At 44.5% G+C, this 23,571-nt stretch overlaps 1 protein-coding gene across 1 annotated transcript in view; it reads right to left on the bottom strand.

Annotated features, from left to right (window-relative positions):
• Positions 1-23,571, bottom strand: part of KATNAL2 (katanin catalytic subunit A1 like 2) — a 39,212-nt gene that overhangs the window by 3,796 nt on the left and 11,845 nt on the right. The window contains exons 4-13 of the mRNA XM_063319450.1: positions 23,406-23,448; positions 22,858-22,981; positions 21,229-21,339; positions 20,672-20,770; positions 19,857-19,934; positions 16,847-16,945; positions 16,272-16,335; positions 13,410-13,528; positions 8,470-8,561; positions 6,467-6,577 (exon numbers count right to left, since the gene is read on the bottom strand). Of these exons, the coding sequence (XP_063175520.1) occupies positions 6,467-6,577; positions 8,470-8,561; positions 13,410-13,528; positions 16,272-16,335; positions 16,847-16,945; positions 19,857-19,934; positions 20,672-20,770; positions 21,229-21,339; positions 22,858-22,981; positions 23,406-23,448 (940 nt within the window). The remainder of the gene's footprint in view (positions 1-6,466; positions 6,578-8,469; positions 8,562-13,409; positions 13,529-16,271; positions 16,336-16,846; positions 16,946-19,856; positions 19,935-20,671; positions 20,771-21,228; positions 21,340-22,857; positions 22,982-23,405; positions 23,449-23,571) is intronic.

The raw sequence follows: 23,571 nt of genomic DNA, 5'->3' as shown, positions 1-23,571 counted from the left end.
CAAGGGCTGAACCAATCTTTCTCTGCTGGCCCCATTCAAGACAGATCTGTAGCACGCCAGCAAAGCTCATTTCTGTCACCTTTGGTGACTTGTCCTTATTTTTTAACAGCAAATGTTTTCTCCTGGCATAGCACATGATAAAGAAAACCAAAAAACGGGCTCCCAAATCTCCATATTTCCACAGACCTCGGCACGCCTGGCCAGCAGGAGCAGAAGCACCTTTTTCCCTGGAAAGGACCTCTTGGTTTGGAAGAGCTGTTCCGCACGCAGCGAGCCAAGGGCAACGGAAGCGAAGATTAGAAAACCAGATCCATAGGAACTCGGAGGACAACAGGAATTCGCTCAGATCCATCCCAGAAGTAAATACCAGAGTTTGCTAATCAATGGCTGTTGGTACGTTGATATTAGCAGTGATGCTTTTAGGCTGTTTAAGATGCCGTCCAACATTCAGGGCAATGCCTCTCGCACAGGGTCGCACCCCGAAAGGACAAAATACCACGTGAGTCCCCCGCTCTCCTCCCAAATGTATTTTTCAGCTCGACTTCTTCTCAAAATTGCTTTGCTTGGCTGGAAATAATCACTCCCTGGCTGACCAACCCCTTGGCTGTTATTTACCCGTATTACCATCCTCTGCGGGAGCAGGGCGAAAGTTCTCAGGGTTTTAGAGGTGCCCGTGCAGGTACTCCAACCCGTCCTTGCAGGCAAAGGACAACCACTGCCAGAGTCTCTGCAAATACCCTACAAATCCTCTAAACTATGACATTTCCCGTCACTTCTCCTGCTTCAGAGCACTCCTGGGGTGTCCCCCCCGAGATCACAATTTCATGAGCTCCCTAGCCACGTTCTGGAAATAAGTCCCCTGGTACACAGAACTTGCTCTATTTATCCAGCAAGGTTACAGTGACCTCACTGGTTGGCTAAAGAGGAAAGTAAAGCCATAATATTTTTGTTATCTTAAGTGTTTAGGTTGTTTGCTAAATTGTTTTGTTAGCGATCAAATGCAAGGTTAAGTGACATTAACCAGAATAGAATAATAAGCACTGAGCCAACCAAAATATTGTCTGAAACGATAACCAATAAAAGTATTAAGAAACGCTCATGAAACCATACAGAGAGCTGTACAGGGCCTATAAAAGTGGGTGACTTTTGGGAGCATCAGGAAGCATCGTGCCATCACAAATATCATGACGATAAACAAGACAGACACCTATTTTCATTTCCAGAAGGGAGAAGGGTAACGAATGCATTTAATGTAGAAATTAAGAGACCTCAGCAACGCCAGAGGGGAACTCAGAAACAGCAACAAGGGCTGACGGTTGCAGAATTAACCCCTGCCTAGCGCCATCATCACCGCAGCGCTCTGGAGGAAAAGGCACCAAGAAGGAATGAGCTTCTCACCCTTCCCACCTCCCGTCCTCCCGCGCAGACGGCCTGGGCAGAGCCCCCCCAAGCTGAGGGCTTGTTCTCACTCCACGTCTTCTCCTGCTCCTCTGAGGGCTTCCCCACACCGTCCTCCTCTGCTCTTCTCCTGCTGAGAGTGATGGCAAAGGCTCGCTACGGGGCAATCCCAGATCTGATTTGGATTTTGCAGCTCGTATCTCCTTGAACCCATCTTGGCCACGCAAAACATTCCAGGCCAGGTTGGACGGGACTCCGAGCAACCTGATCTAGTTGAAGATGTCCCTGCCCATGGCAAGGAGATTGGACTGGATGGCCTTCAAAGGTCCCTTCCAACCCAAACCATTCTATGATTGACCCACCCTGAGGGTGGAGAGGGAGAAGAAAGCAGCACCGCAATGGAAGTCGAATTAAATACGCTAATACATTAGGAAACATTCACTACATGGTTAAGGATCGCTTTATTTCTTCCCTAATTAGGCCTGTATTGTATTTAATTACGTTGAATCATTTCAACGAGTGATTTGTCAATAGGAAGCGCCTCGCTGATGAGTCGTGGGAAGCGAGGCTGGGCAGCAAGCGCTGGCTGACGAGGAAGATCAATGGCTGCAGTGCAGCTTAGGACGGCGTAAAGAGCTTTGTTTAGGCTTCTTTTCATTCATCTAAAAGCAGCTTGGTACTAATTTTTTTTTGTTTGTTTGTTTCCCCCATGATCAATAAAGATCCAAGTTAAACAAATCTCTTGAAATCCAGCTTAATACCAAACGTTTGCGAGAACACAGGGCTGCGCTCTGAAGCCACAACCTCGGCTCTCGACTTTTGTTACGAAATATCCCTGTGCAGCTGAAGTCTGGGGTCTTACAGGAGGGCTGAACGTCGCCTAATACACATAAAAATTAACTGTCAAAATATCGTTGAGATCTTAAAAGGGGTTCAAACCCCGCCGACCTCTCTGAAAGCAGACAATCCCAAATTCCTCAAGGCTGTGAGCCTCAACAAAAATGTTCATGACCTTCCATCCCCCTAAAACACCTTTCTGAGCATACGCTCGGCCACCCCTTAAAGCGTCAGCCACATTTCTGCCAGACAACCATCATCCATAGGTTGGATTTGCTTAAGAAAGGGTAAAATCCAACCTGCCTGTGAGCGACGTTGAGGAAGTCCAAAAGGAAACTGGGATAAAACTTATGGAAGTGGGAGCTGGCTGCTCCCAGTGGCTCAGCTGCCACCCTCGTACCAACAGAGGTTGCCAGCTTCATGTGGGAGCAGTTCCCCCAAAATACAAATCCTGTCATTTTAAAAACTTAAAAAAACATTTTTGGTGTTTCAAAGAACGAAATTTTGCAGAAGTTAGCACTTCAGAATTGCAAAATGATCCAAAACCGACTGCGCAGAACACTCAAAACTGTACTCTGTCATTTTTGCGTGACTTTCCGGAAAGAGTTTATCGGTTGCATAAGGCAGACGCGCAGTAACAAGACGCACGCAGGAATCTCTTATCACAGAATTGTCTGAGTTGGAAGGGACCTTTCAGATCATCGAGTCCAACCATCAACCTGACACTGACAAAGTCACCGCTAAACCATGTCCCTCAGCACCGCGTCTACCCGGCTTTTAAATACCTCCAGGGATGGTGACTCCACCACTGCCCTGGGCAGCCTGTTCCAATGCTTGACAACCCTTTTGGTAAAGAAATTTTTCCTAATATCCAAGCTAAACCTCCCCTGGTGCAACTTGAGGCCGTTTCCTCTTGTCCTATCGCCTGTTCCTTGGGAGAAGAGACCGACCCCCGCCGCTACACCCTCCTTTCAGGTAGATGTAGAGAGTGAAGCATACGGAGAGAGGTCAGCTTCATGCTTAACACCGTTCCACGATGCCTAGATCCAGCACCAGCCACACAGTGACCTTCAGAGCGGTTGTCATCTCTGCCCTCTTCCTCAGTGGGCTTCAAATACCTGATTTTTCCTTTCAAACCCCTGCGCGAGAGTAGAAAGACACGGATCCTCTAAAGACATCCGAGCCTTTTTAATACTGCCATGCTGCAGCATTACATGTGAGGCTTAGCTACTGGCAGGGTAACTCAGGAGAAGACCACGGAAAGGTGTAATGCATTGCTCGGAGTTTCTCTTTCTAAAAGGATAACGATGCTACAATAACATAAACATTTACAGTGTATCAGTAATGAACCACAAAGAGATGAAGGACTTATTAATATATTAATTATCTTTCAAACTTAAATATTCACACGTACAGTAGCTATTTGTTTTTCAGCATTTTCTTACACAACTGGAACATAATTAAATCAAGTTCTGTTCAGTTCCTTTCATGGAGACACTGTAACACAAAATGGGGTGGATTTTGTACTGATTTAAATTCATGAGTTTGTCCAAGGCATAAATCCCCCAACCCAACACACAGACTCTGCCACTTGCTCTGAATTGCTGCATCGGTTGTGTCGTAGAATCACAGAATGGTTTGGGGTGGAAGGGACCTTTCAAGGCCATCTACTCCAACCCCCTGCCATGAGCAGGGACACCTCCCACTAGACCGGGTTGCTCCAAGCCCTGTCCAGCCTGACCAGAAATGTTTCCAGGGATGGAGCATTTACCACCTCTCTGGGCAACCTGGGCCAGGCTTTCAACACCCTCTACATACAAAATTTCTTCCTTCTATCTAGTCTCAATCTCCCCTCCTTTACTTTAAAACCATCACCCCTTGTCCTATCACAACAGGCCCTCTAAAAAGTTTGCTCCCATCTTATAAACCCCCTTTAGGGACTGGAAGGGGCTCGAAGGTCTCCCCGGAGCCTTCTCTTCTCCAGGCTGAACCCCCCCAGCTCTCTCAGCCTGTCCTCACAGCAGAGGGGCTCCAGCCCTCCCAGCATCTCCGGGGCCTCCTCTGGCCCCGCTCCAACACCCCCAAGACGTTCTCCTCAGGGCTGCTCTCCATCCATTCTCCGCTCAGCCTGGATTTGTGCTTGGGATTGCTGTGACCCAGGTGCAGGACCCTGCACTTGAACTCATGAGGTTCACAGGGGCCCAATTCTCAAGCCTATCCAGGTCCCTCTTGATGGCATCCTGTCCCTCAGGCACGTCAACCGCACCACTCAGCTTGGTGTCATCTGCTGTTGACTGTCTCACAGCAGAGGAAACTTCCCTTCTACTTTAGGTGCCAAAATTATGTGAGGTGAACACTGCCCACAAAATTAATGAAAGATGATGGAGTGTTGTTACCACAAACTTTGCGAGAGAACGTTAGGTGGTGTGTCATGACCAAGAAACATTTGTACGTTACACAAAATAAACTACGCACTGGGAGTTGATGCTTTTTCATACGTACTCAACGGCAAGGTGCTGTGGATACACACGCTGCATCATTCAGACCCAGACACTTCCTACAGCCCGCTGATCACAGCCCAAAGTCCTCCAGTCACAGAGAAAGGCTCTTCCAACACATCTCCTTTGGCAACCTCACAAGAACCAGCCAAAAATCTCTAATTGTGGAAAAGCAACCACCCAGGAATGAAGCCTGTGGTTTTGTGGGTGTGGAGCCCTCACTTGCTCCCAGCCAGTTTTGGATGCCCTGCTCTGCTGTCACACTGCGGAGCTGGGCAAGCGTCCCGTCAATGAACAACGTGCTTTTCAGACAAATTTCAAGTATCGCCGCTCGAAATGCTGCTGAGCTGCTGCTCACACAAGGTCATTTCTCCCAAACCATGGTTTGAAGCTCCCTAGAAACAGGTCTTCTCCTCTTCAGACTCCTAGCTTGACCACCTCGACATGTAAGAGGTGAATAGGCCCGTAGGTCCGTGTGCCTTTGGGGACATGGACATCAAGAAAGACCTCAGTGCTATGATGATCAGCAAACTGCAAAAACGTTAGGCAGACAGTCTGCCCCCAGCAGACACCTCCTATTTCTCTGCTTCATGTTTACTTCAGGGAAAGGAAGAATAAAACACTCCTTATGCCTAACTCATCTTTTTGCAGACGTCTGCCTCCAAGACTGTCCCTCACCGAACAGATAATTTGCAGAGTTTATTTTGCTGAGGTTCCCCTCTGCTTTCAACGCGCAGATTTCTCAGCAGGAAAGGATGTTCTTCTAATGAAGATTTCACGGATCGGTAGCCCAGGGACAGGGGGAATCTTGGGGCAGGCAGAAATCCACAGACTAGTTCCAGACCTATGAAAACGAACTTCAAAAACAAGCCCATCATCAGTGTGCTTCAACTCCCCGTACAAGCGTCGTCTCCCGTTCTGGAAAATGATTAGCGAGCTACAAATTAGACTGTTAAAAATATCTGTGTTTAACCAACAGTCGTCGTTTTCCCCAGGTACCATTTGCCACCATTTGATAATGTTTCGCAGGAAAGAAAGAGACACGCTAGACTAGTTCAGATGAATGATCAAGCCGGATCAACATGCTGGCTTCTGACAGTGGCCATGGGAGACGCTCTTCAAGGAGAACACACGAGCTGGCCATTTTCTGCTGTCTGTTGGACTCCCCCCAGCATCCACAGTCGTCACACAACGTATTACCTCCCTCCCTCGTCCTCTCCTGGCTGTCGTGTTCTCAACACCGTGTCCTGCCCGTTTTGAGAACCAACAGGATGAAGCGCCCCAGTTCCAATCTTATTCTTCTGTTCTAAATTATGTTAAAGAAACTGAAGAATTTTGTCCCTCAACTTTTAAAAGTCACATTCGATACCAATAAAATCCAACATTCCTATTTATGGAGTATCCTTCTAAGCACTAGATGTTTTAAGCACCTTACAGTTCCAGGCTGAAACCCTTCTTAACTTAAACATAGTAAATAACTTGCCTCTAAAGTCAAATACTCCATTTTAAATATTAGCAGCTGGTAGCACCAGCATATGTTGACTTTATTACGGATTATTCTCATGTGGCACAAATAGCAAGAATTGTAGAGTTTAAAAGTAAAAGCTCCAAATTAATCTTTAAATGCTTTAACCAAATATCAAGGCTTTTGCTGCAAAAGTCTAAATAAAATCTTTATCTGTGCTTAGAAGCTCATGCAAATGTATTCAAAATGTACTCTCTGGATCTCTTACCATGGCAGATTGGAAGCTGCTAAAACAAATACAAGATCATCAGATCGGGCCAAGCCATCCATCTGCACCAGTAATTCTGTTTTCATCCGCCGACTTCCTTCGTGTTCACCGCTACCAAGATTCAGAGAAATATTATTTGCTCAGTGCATTAAAGTAATCATCTTTATTTATACAGTGTCATTCACAGCAACTGAGCCCTTGTCACAGTTTTGCCCCAGTTCAAAGCATGATTAAGCTCCATTAGCTAACATCCAAGCATTAAAATCAAGCTTTCTAATGATTACTTAAATGGACTCTTTTGGGTGCATTAAAGTGAGGAGAATTCACTATTACTGGATCCAAAGAAAGTATTCAGTTTTATTTTTTTATTCATATTAATCTCCATGCAATGTTGATGCTTACTGGAAAACATCTAAGGCTTTGATTGATTGATCTACGTAAGAGAATTTTTTTTAATGCGATAGTTTTAATTAAATAACTAACACCCCTACCTATTCTGGGCAACTACTGGCATTTTCCAGTGAGTGAATGTTAAGTGGCCACAAGAAGACACACCGACTGAATTCAATATCTTGCAAAATGTTCTATCAAAAGCAAAACAGTTCCATCGAACTGCATCGAAACGAATTTAAAAACAGGGCAGCGACCACCCCAGAAAGGATCCTTCCTCAAAAAAGAGAAGGGGAACTTCAGCAAAACGCAAAGAATTCTGGCCCTGCCCCAGGTCATCCATTTTTGCAGGAAACCAGTTTGAGCGCTGGGTCCCGGATGTGGAGTTCTCTTGGAAACTCCTGGATCAAACCCAGAGACAACACCAGGGCCTTAGATGGTAAGAGCTACAATTCAGGTTTAATGGCTTATTTCTGCAAAGGCCTCCGCGCGTCGGTGCCAAGTCAATATTTCATTGGGATATGTAAAAGTAACTACATAATCTTAGATAAAAATCCTTATTAAAATATATAATCCTGTGGTGTTAATGAGAGCTTTTAGAAGTATATATGAAGGCAAAATTTGGCCCATAATCTACAGCTATTAACTGACAATTATTACAAGTTGTATCTTCATGATATCTATTTATAAATCTTTGTGAGTATATAATTTACAGTACATAAAATCCCCTGTAATGGACTCCTAATGGTTATAACAATATTTTTATATTTCTCCTGCTTCTTCCCCATCCCTAACCTTTGCAATCTGTTTTTTAACCATAAACTGGGTACGCCATGGGTGACAATAACGACATCCTCCCATTTCCTGCACCTGGAAGTCCCGACAACGTCACCGAAATTTGTCCCATTAACGAAAATGCCATTCCACCGCGTACACTCCATCTTACCCTGCTACGCCCAAGCCTGTCCAACGCGTCCTAAAATCAGCTGCTTCTCATTCGCTTCTAACAAATCATCTGTTGTTTCCCCCCCACCACTGCTTTTAAAATAAGGGATTTGAAGTGGAAATAAAGTGCAGCACCAGCAGTTATACGCTCTTGCACCTCCCTCCTTCTCACAGTCTTGATGGACCCATAGTCCCTTGCTGATCTTCACACAACCTGCCTTTCACGCTTGCTTCTCTGCTGGTCTCATCTACTGCGGCCGAAACGACCGCTACATCTCGCTCTTTAAATCCCCCCAGCGTATGCAACGCTCCCATCACGCAGCGCTTTCGGAGCTGATTCTGACAATAACACACCGCAAGGCTCCTAACGCTGATACCAGAACAGAGGAAAAAATACTTAAAAAGTCGTGAAAATTACCATTATCACTCAAAGCAATTATAATGTCAACAAAATCTAAAAGACAAGACTTTCAGGGGCCCGGTCATGCTCCGGTTGATGTTTACGGCATAGCCTCAGGCTTTAGTTTAGCAAAGATTTGTTTCTAACGGGTACACTGTACGATGAAAGGTTGGTCAGCACCCGAACACACACGCACACTAGTGAAAAGATGCAGTAAAAGGAGGAGAAATATTCTCCTAAAGCCATAGGAAGTGGTCTCATCAGTTACCCAGAAATAGTCCCTCTTTGACTCATAACTGACTCCAGCTCATCCAAGAAAATTGTGGAAGGAGCATGGTACCGGGCAAGCTCAAATAATACCTGTTTAGAGAGAAGAGTAAACATGACAGACAAGATTAACAAGAAAATTAACACAAAAAGGCATTAAGTGCCAACTGGCATAGCGGATAAATAACAGTACCCATATTCCAAACTTCCAGGACAAAAGGGGCTATCTGTTGGGAAAAAGCTCTGGGTAGGCTGAGGATCCCCGAATCCTCTCAAATTCTGAAAGGTTTGTAAAGGAGATATAAAGAACACAGGCTCGTAATCCTGTCTTTATATATAAATCTTTCTGGCTAAATCCTATCAGAGTACCCTGCGAATAATGGGATAGAAGAAAATGATCCATCAGAGGATTCTGGGAACTCCTAAATTGTTATCAGAGATTAAAGGTCTGTGTTTTGTTGTTGCTCCATTTGTAGTTTTTTAAATAAGGATTTGAGAAAAAAAAAAAAATAAAAAATTAGAAATCAGCTGAACCGTAATGAAAGAAAATGGACTGATTCTCCTGATAACCATCAGGCAGTTCTTACGTTTTTCCTGGTGAAAAAAAAAAAACACCCAACCATAAACTGCTTGAACAATCAAGATTAAAAAATGAAATACTAAGCTGACACACAAAATCCGGGTCTGCCCTTCTGGGAAAGAAGTTTCATCTATTTTTCTGTGAACACGGAGAGGCTTGTATTAGCAGTAAAAACATTGTCAGTGCTTCTTCAGTTAAGCGTTCTTTGAGTTTTGAAATAAATACCATTCACAATATATATTAATCCAGCACTTTTTAATCTGCACACTTAAAAAAAACCCCAAATTTAAAACGATATATATATTGTTTCCTACACTTTGGATATGAAGCACCGTGTTTAAATTATTTGCCTGGAGTCACACGTAGTCCGTGACCAGTTTGCAAGTTTCCTACAAATGTAAAATATAAAATCACACCAATACAGCTGAGAACTGAGGAAAACGGGATGAGCGAACGTTTCTCCAGATGACAAAAAAAACCCGCATATACTTCACACAACTTCAGAGAACGCCTGCGCCAGCCTCATGTCATTTTAGGATATAAATTCACACAATATTTTTCTCCGAGCTGTCCCAATCCACAATCTCATTTCGTTGCTGGATTCTGCCAAAAAACTCAACTAAGGGGGAAGCGCCACAAATTCATAGAATCATAGAATCATTTAGGTTGGAAAAGACCCTTGGGATCATCGAGTCCAACCATCAGCTCCACTCTACAAAGTTCTCCCTTACACCATATCCCTTAACACCACATCTAAACGAGTCTTAAACACATCCAGGGATGGTGACTCCACCACCTCCCTGGGCAGCCTATTCCAGTGTCTGACCACTCTTTCTGTGAAGAATTTTTTCCTAATGTCCAGTCTAAACCTACCCTGCTGCAGCTTGAACCCATTCCCTCTTGTTCTATCGCTAATTACCTGTGAGAAGAGACCAGCACCAACCTCTCTACAATGGCCTTTCAAGTAGTTGTAGAGAGTGATGAGGTCTCCCCTCAGCCTCCTCTTCCTCAAACTAAAGAGTCCCAGCTCCTTCAATTGCTCCTCATCAGATTTATTCTCCAGGCCCTTCACCAGCTTCATTGCCCTCCTCTGCACTCGCTCCAGCACCTCGATATCTCTCTCATATTGAGGTGCCCAGAACTGGACACAATACTCAAGGTGTGGCCTCACCAGTGCTGAGTACAGGGGGACAATCACCTCCCTTTTTCTGCTGGTCACGCTATTTCTAATACAAGCCAGGATGGCATTGGCCCTCTTGGCCACCTGGGCACACTGCTGGCTCATGTTCAGCCGCGTGTCAATTAGAACCCCCAGGTCCTTTTCTGCCAGGCAGCTCTCCAGCCACACTTCCCCAAGCCTGTAGCGATGCATGGGGTTGTTGTGGCCCAAGTGCAGGACCTGGCACTTGGCCTTGTTGAAGCTCATACCGTTAGCATTGGCCCATCGATCCAATCTATCCAAGTCTCTCTGTAGAGCCTCCCCATCCTCATGTAGATCAACACTCCCGCTTAGCTTGGTGTCATCTGCAAACTTGCTGATGATACACTCTATGTCCTTATCAAGGTCATCAATAAAGATGTTAAACAGAAATGGTCCCGACACCGAGCCCTGAGGGACACCGCTTGTGACCGGCTGCCAGCTGGATTTAACTCCATTGACCACCACTCTTTGGGACCGCCCATCCAGCCAGTGCTTGATCCAGCAGATCGTATGCTCCTCCAGGCCATGAGCTGCCAGTTTTTCCCTGAGAATTCTACGGGGGACAGTGTCAAATACTTTTTGAAAGTCTAGGTAGACAACGTCCACAGCCTTTCCCTTATCCAATAATTGGGTCATCTTGTCATAGAAGGAGATCAGGTTCATCAGGCAGGATCTGCCTTTCATAAACCCATGCTGACTAGGCCTGATCCCCTGCTTGTCCATTATATGACTTGTAATGGCATTCAAGATGATCTGCTCCATGACCTTCCCTGCTACCGAGGTCAGACTGACAGGCCTATAGTTTCCCGGATCCTCCTTTCTGCCTTTTTTGTAGATGGGCGCTACATTTGCTACCCTCCAGTCCATTGGGACCTCCCCAGTTAGCCATGACTTCAGGCAGATAATGGAAAGTGGCTTGGCGAGCACGTCTGCCAACTCTTTCAGCACTCTTGGATGTAACCCATCCGGTCCCATAGACTTGTGCGCATCCAAGCAGCGTAGCAGGTCACTGATCACTTCCTCTTTAATTGTGATGACCTCGTTCAGCTTCCCCTCCCTGTCTCCCAGCTCACGAGGCTGGGTGCCCAGGGAACAGCTCGTTCCACTGCTAAAGACTGAGGCAAAGTAGGCGTTGAGCACCTCAGCCTTTTCCTCATCCTTTATGACTATGTTTCCTTCTGCATCCAATAAGGGACGGAGATTTTTCCCTAATCCTCCTTTTGTTGTTAATGAATTTACAGAAACATTTTTTGTTATCCTTAACAGCTGTAGCTAGGTTGAGCTCTAGCTGCGCTTTGGCCCCCCTAATTTTCTCCCTGCATAGCTTCGCTATATCCTTATAGTCTTCATGAGAGACCTGCCCCCTCTTCCAGAGGTCATGGACTCTCCTTTTGTTCTTGAGGTCCAGCCAAAGGTCCCTATTTAGCCAGGCCGGTCTCCTTCCCCGCCTACTTGTTTTTTGGACACAGGGGTACAGCCTGCTCCTGTGCCTTTAAGACTTCTCTCTTGAAGTATGTCCAGCCTTCCTGGGCTCCTATATCCTTCAGGGCAGCCTCCCAAGGGATTTTGTCCAGCAGTCTTCTGAACGCGTCAAAGTTTGCCCTCCAGAAGTCTAAGGTGGCAGTTTTACTAACCCCTCTCCTTGTTTCTCCAAGAATTAGAAATTCGATCATCTCATGATCACTGTGCCCTAGACGGCCACCAACCTTCACTTCCCCCACAGGTTCTTCCCTCTTAACAAGAAGCAGGTCCAGGAGGGCACCTTCCCTGGTCGGCTCACTTACCAGCTGTGTGAGGAAGTTATCTTCCACACATTCCAGGAACCTCCTGGATTGTTCCCTCTCTGCTGTGTTGTATTCCCAGCAGATATCCGGGAGGTTAAAGTCCCCCACAAGAACAACGGCAAGTGACCACCAGATTTCCCCCAGCTCCTTATAGAAAGCTTCGTCCGCCTCACTGCTTTGGTTGGGAGGTCTATAGCAGACTCCCACAGCGACATCAGCTTTATCGGCCCTTAACCTAATCCAAACACTCTCCTCCCCATCATCAGTATACTTGATTTCTGAGCTCTCATAGCATTCTCTAATACACAGGGCCACTCCTCCGCCTCTCCTTTCCTGTCTCATTCAGCATCATTGCAAACGCTGCAGCATGTTCACAAAACTCCTTTGGGACAGCGGTGTCAAAAACCAGACCGTCCCATCCCTACTCCTGAAGAAGGGGAACTTCGAGGAAGCTACTGAGGCAGATGTCGAGAGGATCAATAACATAGGAGGCGAATGTCAGAAGAAAAATGTGCCATTTTAAGGGACAAAAGGACACATGAAGAATAACTACGTGTTGGAGACATTGCCTGAATTTCAGGAGAGATTAACAATGCTTGTAGTGCCATTCGCCGAGTGCAATCTGTTACGATTGTTCATTTTCAAGAGCTCTGTATCTATCCGAAGCGCAGCCTAAGAGATGAGCGTAAAGAAAAGCTCAGAGCTTGTGGAATTCTTACACCGAAACCGTGGACATTACAGAGAGATCAGGATGGGCATCTTAAGGCAAGGATGTGACACCTGAATCCCTGAATTCTTTTGTACCACGGTTGAGCCATGCATGCTACTTCCTAGACTATATGCAAAAAATACATTTCCCATCAAACTAGCTTCCTTAAAACAACATTACATCTGTGTTTGACTCTAAGATCTTTGTGAGGAGGGAATTCTTTGCCAATTCTGTGCCCTGAAGACTAAGAAAAGTAGGGAATTTGGGAGTCTAAATAAGATTTTGTAGGGAGCTGAGGAGCTGAGCCATGCAGAAAGGATGTGAAGTGCTTTGAAAGGGTCACTAAGCAAACAGTTTCTTAATTAGGAACTGCCTGTCTACTCTTCAGTGAGTCAAAAATCTTTGCTGCCAAAGATTCGGTCATCTGCTTCATCTTACGTTATAGAACTAAAATTCCACAGCAAGAATCCATCGTGAGACTTCTGCAGAAGTGATTTATTCTCCTTTTAAGAGCTAGATATGAACAAGAGTCCCGTGTTTTGTCCAAGACAGGAAAGACTATGAATATCAGCAGAATATTCGTTTTCCAGTTCTGTGTTAAACTCCAGTTCTTTAAGTGGAAACCTGATGTTTGTTAAAGTGTAACGAATAAGATAATAATTCTTACCCGGACAAGTTTTTCTGAATCCCCCCTCCATTTGCTGACGATGGTGGATGCTGATATGTTGAAAAAGGTTGTATTGCATTCTGTGGCAACAGCCTTAGCAAGCAAAGTTTTTCCAGTACCTACCAACAGCAGCATGGAAGAAATGAACTCTCTAAAGAAATACAATAGGAACGTTTGAATAATTCCCCTCATCCTACTATCGGTCAGATAAAACCATTAAAATAGAAAAAGTCATAGAATCATGACTCATTGGGGTCAATACTCAGTCCAATTTTGTTCACTATATTCATTAATGACCTGGATGATGGGACAGAGCGTATCCTCAGCAAGTTCGCTGATGATACCAAGCTGGGAGGGGTGGCTGACACTCCAGAGGGCCGTGCTGCCATCCAGCGTGACCTGGACAGGCTGGAGAGCTGGGCAGAGAGGAACCTAATGAGGTTCAACAAAAGCAAGTGCAAGGTCGTCCACCTGGGGAGGAAGAATGCTAAGCACCAGTATAGGTTAGGGGTGGACCTGCTGGGAAGTAGTTCTGAGGAGAAGGATCTGGGGGTCCTGGTAGACAGTAAATTATCCATGAGCCAACAATGTGCCCTTGTTGCCAAAAAGGCCAATGGAATCCTGGGCTGCATAGGGAAGAGTGTGGCCAGTAGGTCAAAGGAGGTCATTCTCCCCCTCTACTCTGCACTGGTGAGGCCACAACTGGAATACTGCATCCAGTTCTGGGCTCCCCAGTTCAAGAGGGACAGGGAACTACTGGAGCGGGTCCAGCGAAGGGCAACTAAGATGATTGAGGGACTGGAGCATCTCCCTTATGAGGAAAGGCTGAGAGAGCTGGGACTCTTTAGCCTGGAGAAGAGAAGGCTGAGGGGAGACCTTATTATGGCATACAAGTATCTAAAGGGTGGGCTGAAGGAGGACGGAGCCAGGCTCTTTTCAATGGTTCCCAGTGACAGGACGAGGGGCAATGGGCACAAGCTAGAACATAGGAAGTTCCGTTCAAATACACGGAAAAACTTCTTCACAGTGAGGGTGACAGAGCACTGGAACAGGCTGCCCAGGGAGGTTGTGGAGTCCCCTTCTCTGGAGATTTTCAAGACTCGCCTGGATGCAGTCCTGAGTGATGTGGTCTAGGCAATCCTGCTTTAGCAGGGGAGTTGGACTAGATGATCTCTAGAGGTCCCTTCCAACTCTGAAGATTCTGTGATTCTGTGATCATAGAATCGTTTGGGTTGGAAGGGACCTTTAAAGACCATCTAGTCCAGGGATGGCGATTCCACCATTTCCCTGGGCAGCCTGTTCCAATGTCTGATTTTTCCTAATATCCAATCTAAACCTCCCCTGGCACAACTTGAGGCCGTTTCCTCTTGTCCTATCGCCTGTTCCTTGGGAGCAGAGACCGACCCCCCCTGGCTACCCCCTCCTTTCAGGGAGCTGCAGAGAGCGAGAAGGTCTCCCCTCAGCCTCCTTTTCTCCAGGCTGAACACCCCCAGCTCCCTCAGCCGCTCCTCACCAGACTTGTGCTCCAGACCCCTCACCAGCTCCGTTGCCCTTCTCTGGACACGCTCCAGCACCTCAAGGTCTTTCTTGTGGTGAGGGGCCCAAAACTGGACACAGCCCTCGAGGTGGGGCCTCACCAGTGCGACGGTCACTGCCTTGGTCCTGCTGGACACACTATTCCTGATACAGGCCAAGATGTTGGTGGCCTTCTTGGCCACCTGGGCACACTGCTGGCTCATATTCAGCTGGCATTCACAGGAACAAATAGGGTTTACTGCAGCGACAGCCTTTGCAACCTGAATCAAGTGGCACTTGTGCCCTCTGTCCCCTCCCAGCCACATTCACAGCGGTAGTGCTTGTGCCAAGGTGGAGCAGAGGGAGCAGTGAAGATGCGCTGACATGGAAAACACCCAGCTGGCACAGCAGAGGGCAAAACTTACACCCCATCTCTAAAACTACCCCCATATGCAGAAGAAAGAATGGACATTTTCCTTAAGAAGGTGAGTCCATGCCAGATTTGTTGATGTTTTGTAAGATCAGGTCAAGCCAAACTTGATTAATATGGCCCAAGCTGAGTGAAAACAGAGATATATGTTCTCACTCCTCTGAATGGTTAGTACCAGTACTGGTTGCGGAAGATTCAGATGTAGAAATAGTCAAGGGTTGAGAAAGGCAAATGGACAGGTTTGAGTGTCATAGACAGACGTAGTCATAGAATCATAGAATGTGTTGGGTGGGAAGGGACCTTTAAAGGTCAATTGGTCCAACCCCCCTGCAATACGCAGGGACATCTTCCACTAGATCGGGTTGCTCAGAGCCTCATCAAGCCTGGCCTTGAATGTCTCCAGGGATGGGGCCTCCACCACCTCTCTGGGCAACCTGTACCAGTGTCTCACCACCCTCATTGTAAAGAACTTCTTCCTAATGTCTAATCTAAACCTGCCCTGCTCTAGTTTAAAACCATTGCCCCTCGTCCTATCATTACATGCCCTTGCAAACAGCCCCTCCAAAGCTTTCCTGTAGGCCCCCTTCAGGTACTGGAAGGCCGCTGTAAGGTCTCCCAGGAGCCTTCTCTTCTCCAGGTTGAACACCCCCAACTCTCTCAGCCTGTCTTCATAGAAGAGATACTCTAGCCCTTGGATCATCTTCGTGGCCCTCCTCTGGACCCACTCCAACAGGTCCATGTCCTTCTTGTGCTGAGGGTTCCAGAGCTGGAGTCATCCAACATTGTCTCCTTTTATTTCACATTACAGAACATCTTCTTTATTAACACATTTGATCTAATTAGCATGAATGATGCATCCACGGGACTAAACCAGAAGCAGTGATAAACAAGTGGATATGGGATAAAGCTCTCCATACCTGGTGGTCCATACAGCAATAATCCTTTCCAAGGAGACAGAATGCCTGTAAACAGCTGGGGGTACTGTGGAAACAAAAAAAATTTCAGGGATTAAAAATGTATCATCTATAACAAAATACAAAGGATTCTAACCCCCACCCCACTGCTCCTAACGCATTCAGGAAACCTAAGAAATTTGAAGGGAGGGGGATAAAAACCCTCCAAACCAATATTATATATCCGAATACTGAGAAAAATACTGCATTTACCATTTGAAATCTGTTCTAAGTGAATTCCTCAAATGCAATCGCTTTCATATTCTCTTCTAGAAGTCATTTTCCATTGAATTCACGTAGACCAAATCCAGCGCCTCTTACATTGCCAGAGATGCCAAAGAATAGGACCCAACAGTTACAATTTTAATATTAAAAGGCCATTTTCCTACAGGAGAATGCGTATGCAACTGTCAGATGAAACAGGAACAGTTCTAATATGAACTGCCTACAAAAGCACAGAAATAGTGAGAACTCTGTAATGACAAGGAGAATTCTAACGAGCCCAACACTGGTTTTCTCAAGCCTATTTAGCGCCTTACCCTGATGGGATAAACCACCGCTTCCTTGACTAGCCTTTTAGCTGCATCCAGTCCAATAATATCATCCCACTTCACGTTTGGATTATGGAGATAAATGTCCTGCAACATACATCGCATCCTGTTAGTCAAACTTAAGTTCTTACTGCACTAGGATAACGGAAGTAAAAGACTCAACTCCGTTATGAAGTTATGAGTGTTATTAAGTGATACAAACTGTATTATTTAACCCTACGTACTAGGGACCTCCCAAGAGGAAAGCTTACACGACAATAATTTCTACAGGAACTGCTACATGGTGCCTTGGCTTCCCCTCAAGCCCCTAGCTTCTCTATGAGCATATACACTGCCAAATATATATCCTGAGCAGATCTGCTTCTCAGATCTGTTTTCTGTTAGTTGGTTTTAATAACCAGCTCACACATGACGAGCTATCATGATATAAAGCCTAATATTTTGTCTCTGATGCTGGCAAGTATCGGACGTTTTAAAAAAAAAAAAAAAAGTATAAGCAATAGGAGTGACACGTCGGTTCATATTTCCATCCACCAAAATCTGCAATCGAAGGACTTTGATAATTAAAATTACATCTTAGTCTTTGAGTTCAAACACCCTTTGACATTAATTCTTCAGTGGATTTTTCTTACCTCTTTTTTGAACATGCTTCTTCTGCAGTAATGAGTTCCACAGTTTAATCATGTGCAGTGTGAAAATACTTCAGTTTGTGTTAAAATTGATGCTTAGTAACTCTATGGCTGCACCGATTACTTATAAGTAACAGTGAAAAATTGCTATTTACTCCACACTATGCAAGATTTTATACGCTGCAAGAAAAGGTGCGAGAAACTCTGTAACAGGAGGAAAATTTTGCCCTAAGCATCTATCAAAAGATAGTCGGTAATTAGTCTATGCCCTGCAGCACTCACTAGATTAATTTCATTTAATTCACCGAACTTTCCAAATCTTCTATGAATCTTTCCATTTGCCTTAGTAATATTTGGTGACTTGGCGTGCCAGAGACTAATTGTTCTGCAGAAAAATACCAGATCCTCAATACAAATACTTGGGATAAATTCTGCTCTCCAATAAAAACAGGCAGTCCCCAGAGACCAAAGAAAAATTATGTGCTTATATCCGAGGGGAAAGTTTTATTTAATACGATTAGAAAAATTATTTATATAGAGTAGATTACACTTTTCCCTTTCTATTAACAGCAAATGAAGATGAATCAGATTTATGACACTAAGTAGAGACTTCCATAACTGTTTCCAAATTAAATTAGATTGTGTTGTGAAATAGATACCACATGCTATTTATTTTTATTGATTTACACAGTGTTGATTACCATAGCAACTAGGAACATATCAGCGCAATTTAAAAAACATACCATAATGAAGGCTAAAGCAACCTTATTGCTTTTTGCTAAAGCAGCAGCAAGAACAACACTATTTTAAGGGTTTACCATAAATTAAAAACGAGGCAGGAACTGAAATGAATGAGAATTTTCTTATTTTCAGGTTGGAAACGTCTTCGACTTCGGTTCTACTAAACTGCAAATCCACAACTTGCAGACCAAGAATTTGGGCCATGCGCAGCTATAAAAATCGGTCAGCAGAAATCTTCCAGGCTTTTTAAACAGCTGATTTTAAGTTGGGAGCAACAGCTGATACCATTTCTGATGCTTATATCCAGAAAGAGTCACAACACTATCAAATATTGATAATATAAAGCCTGTTGGACAAGTGCCTTGTGGGGTTCGGGAGGTGATGCACGCGAAGCATTTACCTGCTTCGTAGCCAGGCTCATCCCCAGTAGCCCAAGGCTCGTTTGCTCGACTGCACCTCGACCCATTGAGTGAAATGAAACGGTGCTGAGGATGTTGGGATTCCATACTGCCCGGCCTGGAAGGATCCCCAGTCTGCCCTGGGATACAGTGTATTACTGATGCTGTTCGTGCAGCTCCCGTGCCGGGATGAGGGAAGGGCACTGCTTGCAGAGCCTACAGTAACAGCATCTCTCAACAGCCCCCAGCAAGAGGAGACAAGGAGTCCAGCTCACGCGGGCAGCGTAATTATAGAATCGTAGAATTGTGTAGGTTGGAAGGGACCTTTCAGATCATCGAGTCCAACCATCAACCTGACAGTGACAAAACCCATCACTAAAGCATATTGCTAAGCACTATGTTTATCTGTCTTTTAAAATACCTCCAGGGATGACGATTCCACCGCTTCCCTGGGCAGCCTGTTCCAACGCTTGACAACCCTTTCAGCGTAAAAATTTTTTCCTAATATCCAGCCTAAATGCCCTGCGCCATCCTGGCGCAACTTGAGACCACTTCCTCTTGTCCTATCACTTGTTACTTGGCAGAAGAGACCGAACCCCCCTGGCTACACCCTCCTTTCAGGTAGTTGTAGACAGTGATAACGTCTCCCCTCAGCCTCCTCTTCTCCAGGCTAAATGCAAGGCACAGGACTAGTACTAAAAAGAATGTGGGAATATCAGCGTCTAATAAATTCGGTGCATGGTATCTAGTAGATAGAATCAGGATATTGCTGTGATGCTGGCACACCATCCGCACTGAATGCGGCCCAACGCCTTGAATGGAAACTGCACCCACAGAGTTGAATCAAGGTTTTTCCCACCATTGATCACAGTTAGATAATACATTAGATTAGTTGGTATTAACTAATATATTTAAATCTCTTTTTCCAGTACATTTTCCGTAGCAATAAGAACAAAGGGAAAAGCTACGACAGTCTCATGGGTACAGCATGATTAGATTACACGTTCCCCACTAGAAAGGAACGGTCTTAATTACTTCCTCCCATTATGTATCAGAAAGAAACAGCGTTACGTGTAAAGAAATGACTTGTTGGGAGCTGCACGATAAGAAAAATAGCTTGCACATTCAAGAATAAGCACTATCAGTGACAGTAAGAAGAAACAAACAGCATTCTCAGATGACAAAGATAACCAAGACCTCTACACAACCAAAATGGAGATCTGATCTTACTTTGCTTACAACCGTTGCAAGTTCTCTCATCTCACCAGTCATGCCAATAAAAGCACTAAGGGGTTTCAATAATCGTTCCTAAAAAAGACAAACATAAGTTCTTGTCAGACTTTGATTATTTTTAAACAGACGAACTTTGAAATAGTTTCAAAACAGCTGATAACATCATAATAATATCAACTTTTAAAGCTGGAAAAATATGGATAATAATAAAGATTTTCAAGTAAGCCATATTTGCAGTAACTCATCTTTTCATCTGACACAATCTTATCCAGAATTAACATTAAAACGAGCAGCTCTGTTATTGCACATGTAATCCTACACGTGCCCAAGATAGATTAAGAAGAGTGAAAAATATAACTATGGGTCACCGCGCTGTCACATTCTCCGTTTTTAAAGTCTCTTCAAGTGTAGCAGTTGCCGGGCGGAGTGGCACTAAGTAAGCTCTCCTAGAAGCTATGGGCTTGTGTCAAGGAGTGATTTAATTCACTGAAAAGTTTCTATCTCAACCACCTAAACTCTGTTCTTGTCTCAGCTGAGGTGAACACCAAACAACATACTGATGGGTTTTTTTGGTGAATCATAAGGTATCACTTGTATTTGTTGTTCTGTTCATAGAGTTAACAGCTGTCAACAAACTAGATCAGTATCAAGTATTACTGTCCACTAAGAAGGAAATACGCTACTCGGAAATCTAAGCCCTTTTTTAGCATTTGGGAACGAAGACAACGTCACTGCAGTATTTTATTTTGTTCCTGGTTATATCAAACTGATGTTCCAGTTTATTGCATAGAAATACGGACAGAAACACTTACTGAAGGATCTGGATCACAATTCAGGCTGTTCAAGGCTATTCCATTTGATGATACTTTGACAGCGTCCTGGATCATCCCATGGAAGTCAATTACTTGGCCCTAAAGGAGAAAAAAAGTGTTTCAATAGGCTTTAACTGTTAGAACTGCAGTGGACCAAATTTTGCTTGCTGTTACAGTCCTAAATATGGCAAAACCTGACCACAGAATCTGTGGTAGCAATGAGAAAAGAACGCGCATCTCCTCGGTCACTGCAACAATTCAACCGCAGAGTCTCTTATCATCTCATTCAGGAATTTGAAATTTGTCTTCAATTTTAGTTACTACCTGGGTTTTAAAAACTGAAACATTCCTCCTTCTTGACGATGTTTGAAATACTATTTAATGCAAGCAGAGCCTCCAAAGCAAACAATTACTGCCCAGATCATAAAATTGAGCCTTCAGCTAGTTATACAACACCACCTTATATAAAAATATAGGCAAAAAGCTTGCATTTGATATTTGTGAAAAAACTTTCACGTGCTTGTTCTACATATAAATTTCTATTATAAGTCACATACTAGGTTTCCGCCAACCCTTCTTGGGTGAGTGCTGTCTCCTCCAGTTTTGTCTATTGCTGAGATGCTTAAGCCAAAGTCCGATTGCTCCAGAGTAACTGCACCGTCATTGTTCTAAAGAAAAAATCAATTTTAAAACAGATGCGTTGCCAAGTAGATGAGTTTCAGATACCTCATTAGAGGTATGATCCCACTTCTTCATACGTGCCCAGATGAGCTGTATCATCACGTGGAAGTTGCAAGAGTAATCCTGTATTTGTCAGATAAACACCGTTGTGCATTTAGACTTCATCTGGCTGATGAGAGCAGTGGTGCAAGCCATGGCTCTAGAGCTCAGCATTCAAGTTATTTCACGCACAGAGCTGCCATTTTAAGTTGCAGAAATACGCATTTTACATAGCTATGAGGAGAAATACTTAATGAACAGTGGAAACAACAGGCACAGCATGTCAACTCAGAAATGAGGAGCTATTTTAGGATTATAAGTTACTTTGACATTCACTTAACAGCAGTTGTTGCTAATGTTTTTTTGGTTTTTTTTTTTTAAAGGGTGAGAAGTGGTCAGAGTTGAGGTCCTCCCTACACAGGAATACACACAAGGACTGTAGCAGCGGGTCCAGAGGAGGCCATGGAGATGCTCAGAGGGCTGGAGCCGCTCTCCTACGAAGACAGGCTGAGAGAGTTGGTGGGGGTTCAGCCTGGAGAAGAGAAGGCTCCGGGGAGACCTTCCAGCCCCTGCCAGTCCCTCAAGGGGCTCCAGGAAAGCTGGGGAGGGACTCCGGATCAGGGAGGGGAGCCGTGGGACGAGGGGGAACGGTTTTAAACTGCAAGAGGGCAGATTCAGGTGAGATATTGGGAAGAAATTCTTTGCTGGGAGGGCGGTGAGCCCCTGGCCCAGGTTGCCCAAAGAAGCTGTGGCTGCCCCATCCCTGGAGGGGTTCAAGGCCAGGTTGGACGAGGCTTGGAGCAACCTGGGCTGATGGGAGGTGTCCCTGCCCAGGGCAGGGGGTTGGAACTGGATGGTCTTTAAGGTCCCTTCCAACCCAAACCGTTCTATGATTCTATGATCATTCTAAGATTCTATGACTTCAAAAAATAATAACAAAAATAGGTTTCTCCTTCAGCCTTGCTTGCCCACCAACCTGCTGTTTTTACTCCCTCCTCTGTAAGGGATGATAATAAAGTAGTTTTCACAGCAATCTTACCAAAATGAGACTCACAAACGTGAAAATTACAGAGCCAAATTACTCCCCCAACCTCAAACACCTTATGACTGTTAAGATGGTTACAACTGACACCAGACTTTACACTTAGTTTTTCTGGCACTAAAGGATGAATCTACTGGGATATAATGGGGCAACTCTGGTTGCTTTCAGTATAGGTGGGATTATGTGGCTCCTTTTCCTCTAATTTTTGTTTGTGACTTGCTCCCCAGCTCACAGCCAGAAAGCACGAAGTCTTGCATCTATAACCCTTAAATTACACAGTTAGTAAACCCCATTAGTTACACGATTTTTAATTATTACACAATTATTAATTGTGTAACTCACACCCTCTTCCTGCCTATAGCCTCTTAAAATAAAATCACATTAATTTCAACTGTGATGTTGCCAAGATAGAACACGTTTAAACCTGTTTGGGGCTCTCCTTGATGGATGATTTAAATTCTGTTGTACTCCCAGGTGAAGTTTTTGACAATGGTCTTTGCACTGTCTGATGTTTGAGTCTTGGGAGATGCTGAGAAGAGCTTGCTACCCTAGAATAAAAAAAAAAACAACAAAATAGTATCTTGAAAGGCTTTCACAACTTCTTTTTTCCTTCAGAATACCAAAAGATTAAAAGGCAGGGTTTTCAAATAAAGGAGTCTGGGGTTAACTTTACTCCCACTGAAGTTAAAGTATCGATTTCAATCACAGCAAAGTTCAATGCTCACTGCTTTTAAACACGCCACCCTATCTTAGCCCTACTGCAGAAACTTTGTAAGTTGTCTGTATCTCCATATTCAGAAATAAATCTCTATTTTCCTCGAAAAGATACAGAAAAATGCACCACGCAGCCAGCAGCATGACTCTAGGATTTGGTATTCCTGTGGTATCACAACATTATGTTAACCACGCTGCACACCGCGTATTTTATAGGAAAGTTTTCTGCCTAGAGAAAACCCCACGCATTTCTCTTACCTTCTTGGTCTTCCTCCAGTGCTCGGCTGTTGTTTATTTTCCGCTGTGGCAAAATTAATATTAAAATAGAAAATAATTAAGGATATAAGAAAGGGAAACTTGATTCCCCCCCGCCCCCTTCAAAAATAGTTTTGAGCACACATTAACGACCTTGGAAATAACAATG

Source organism: Chroicocephalus ridibundus, chromosome Z (genome assembly GCF_963924245.1).
Source record: "Chroicocephalus ridibundus chromosome Z, bChrRid1.1, whole genome shotgun sequence".
NCBI classification, from domain to species: Eukaryota; Metazoa; Chordata; class Aves; order Charadriiformes; family Laridae; genus Chroicocephalus; species Chroicocephalus ridibundus.
The sequence above is the reverse complement of the archived record's forward strand: the minus strand, read 5'-3'. Positions and strand labels throughout refer to the sequence as shown.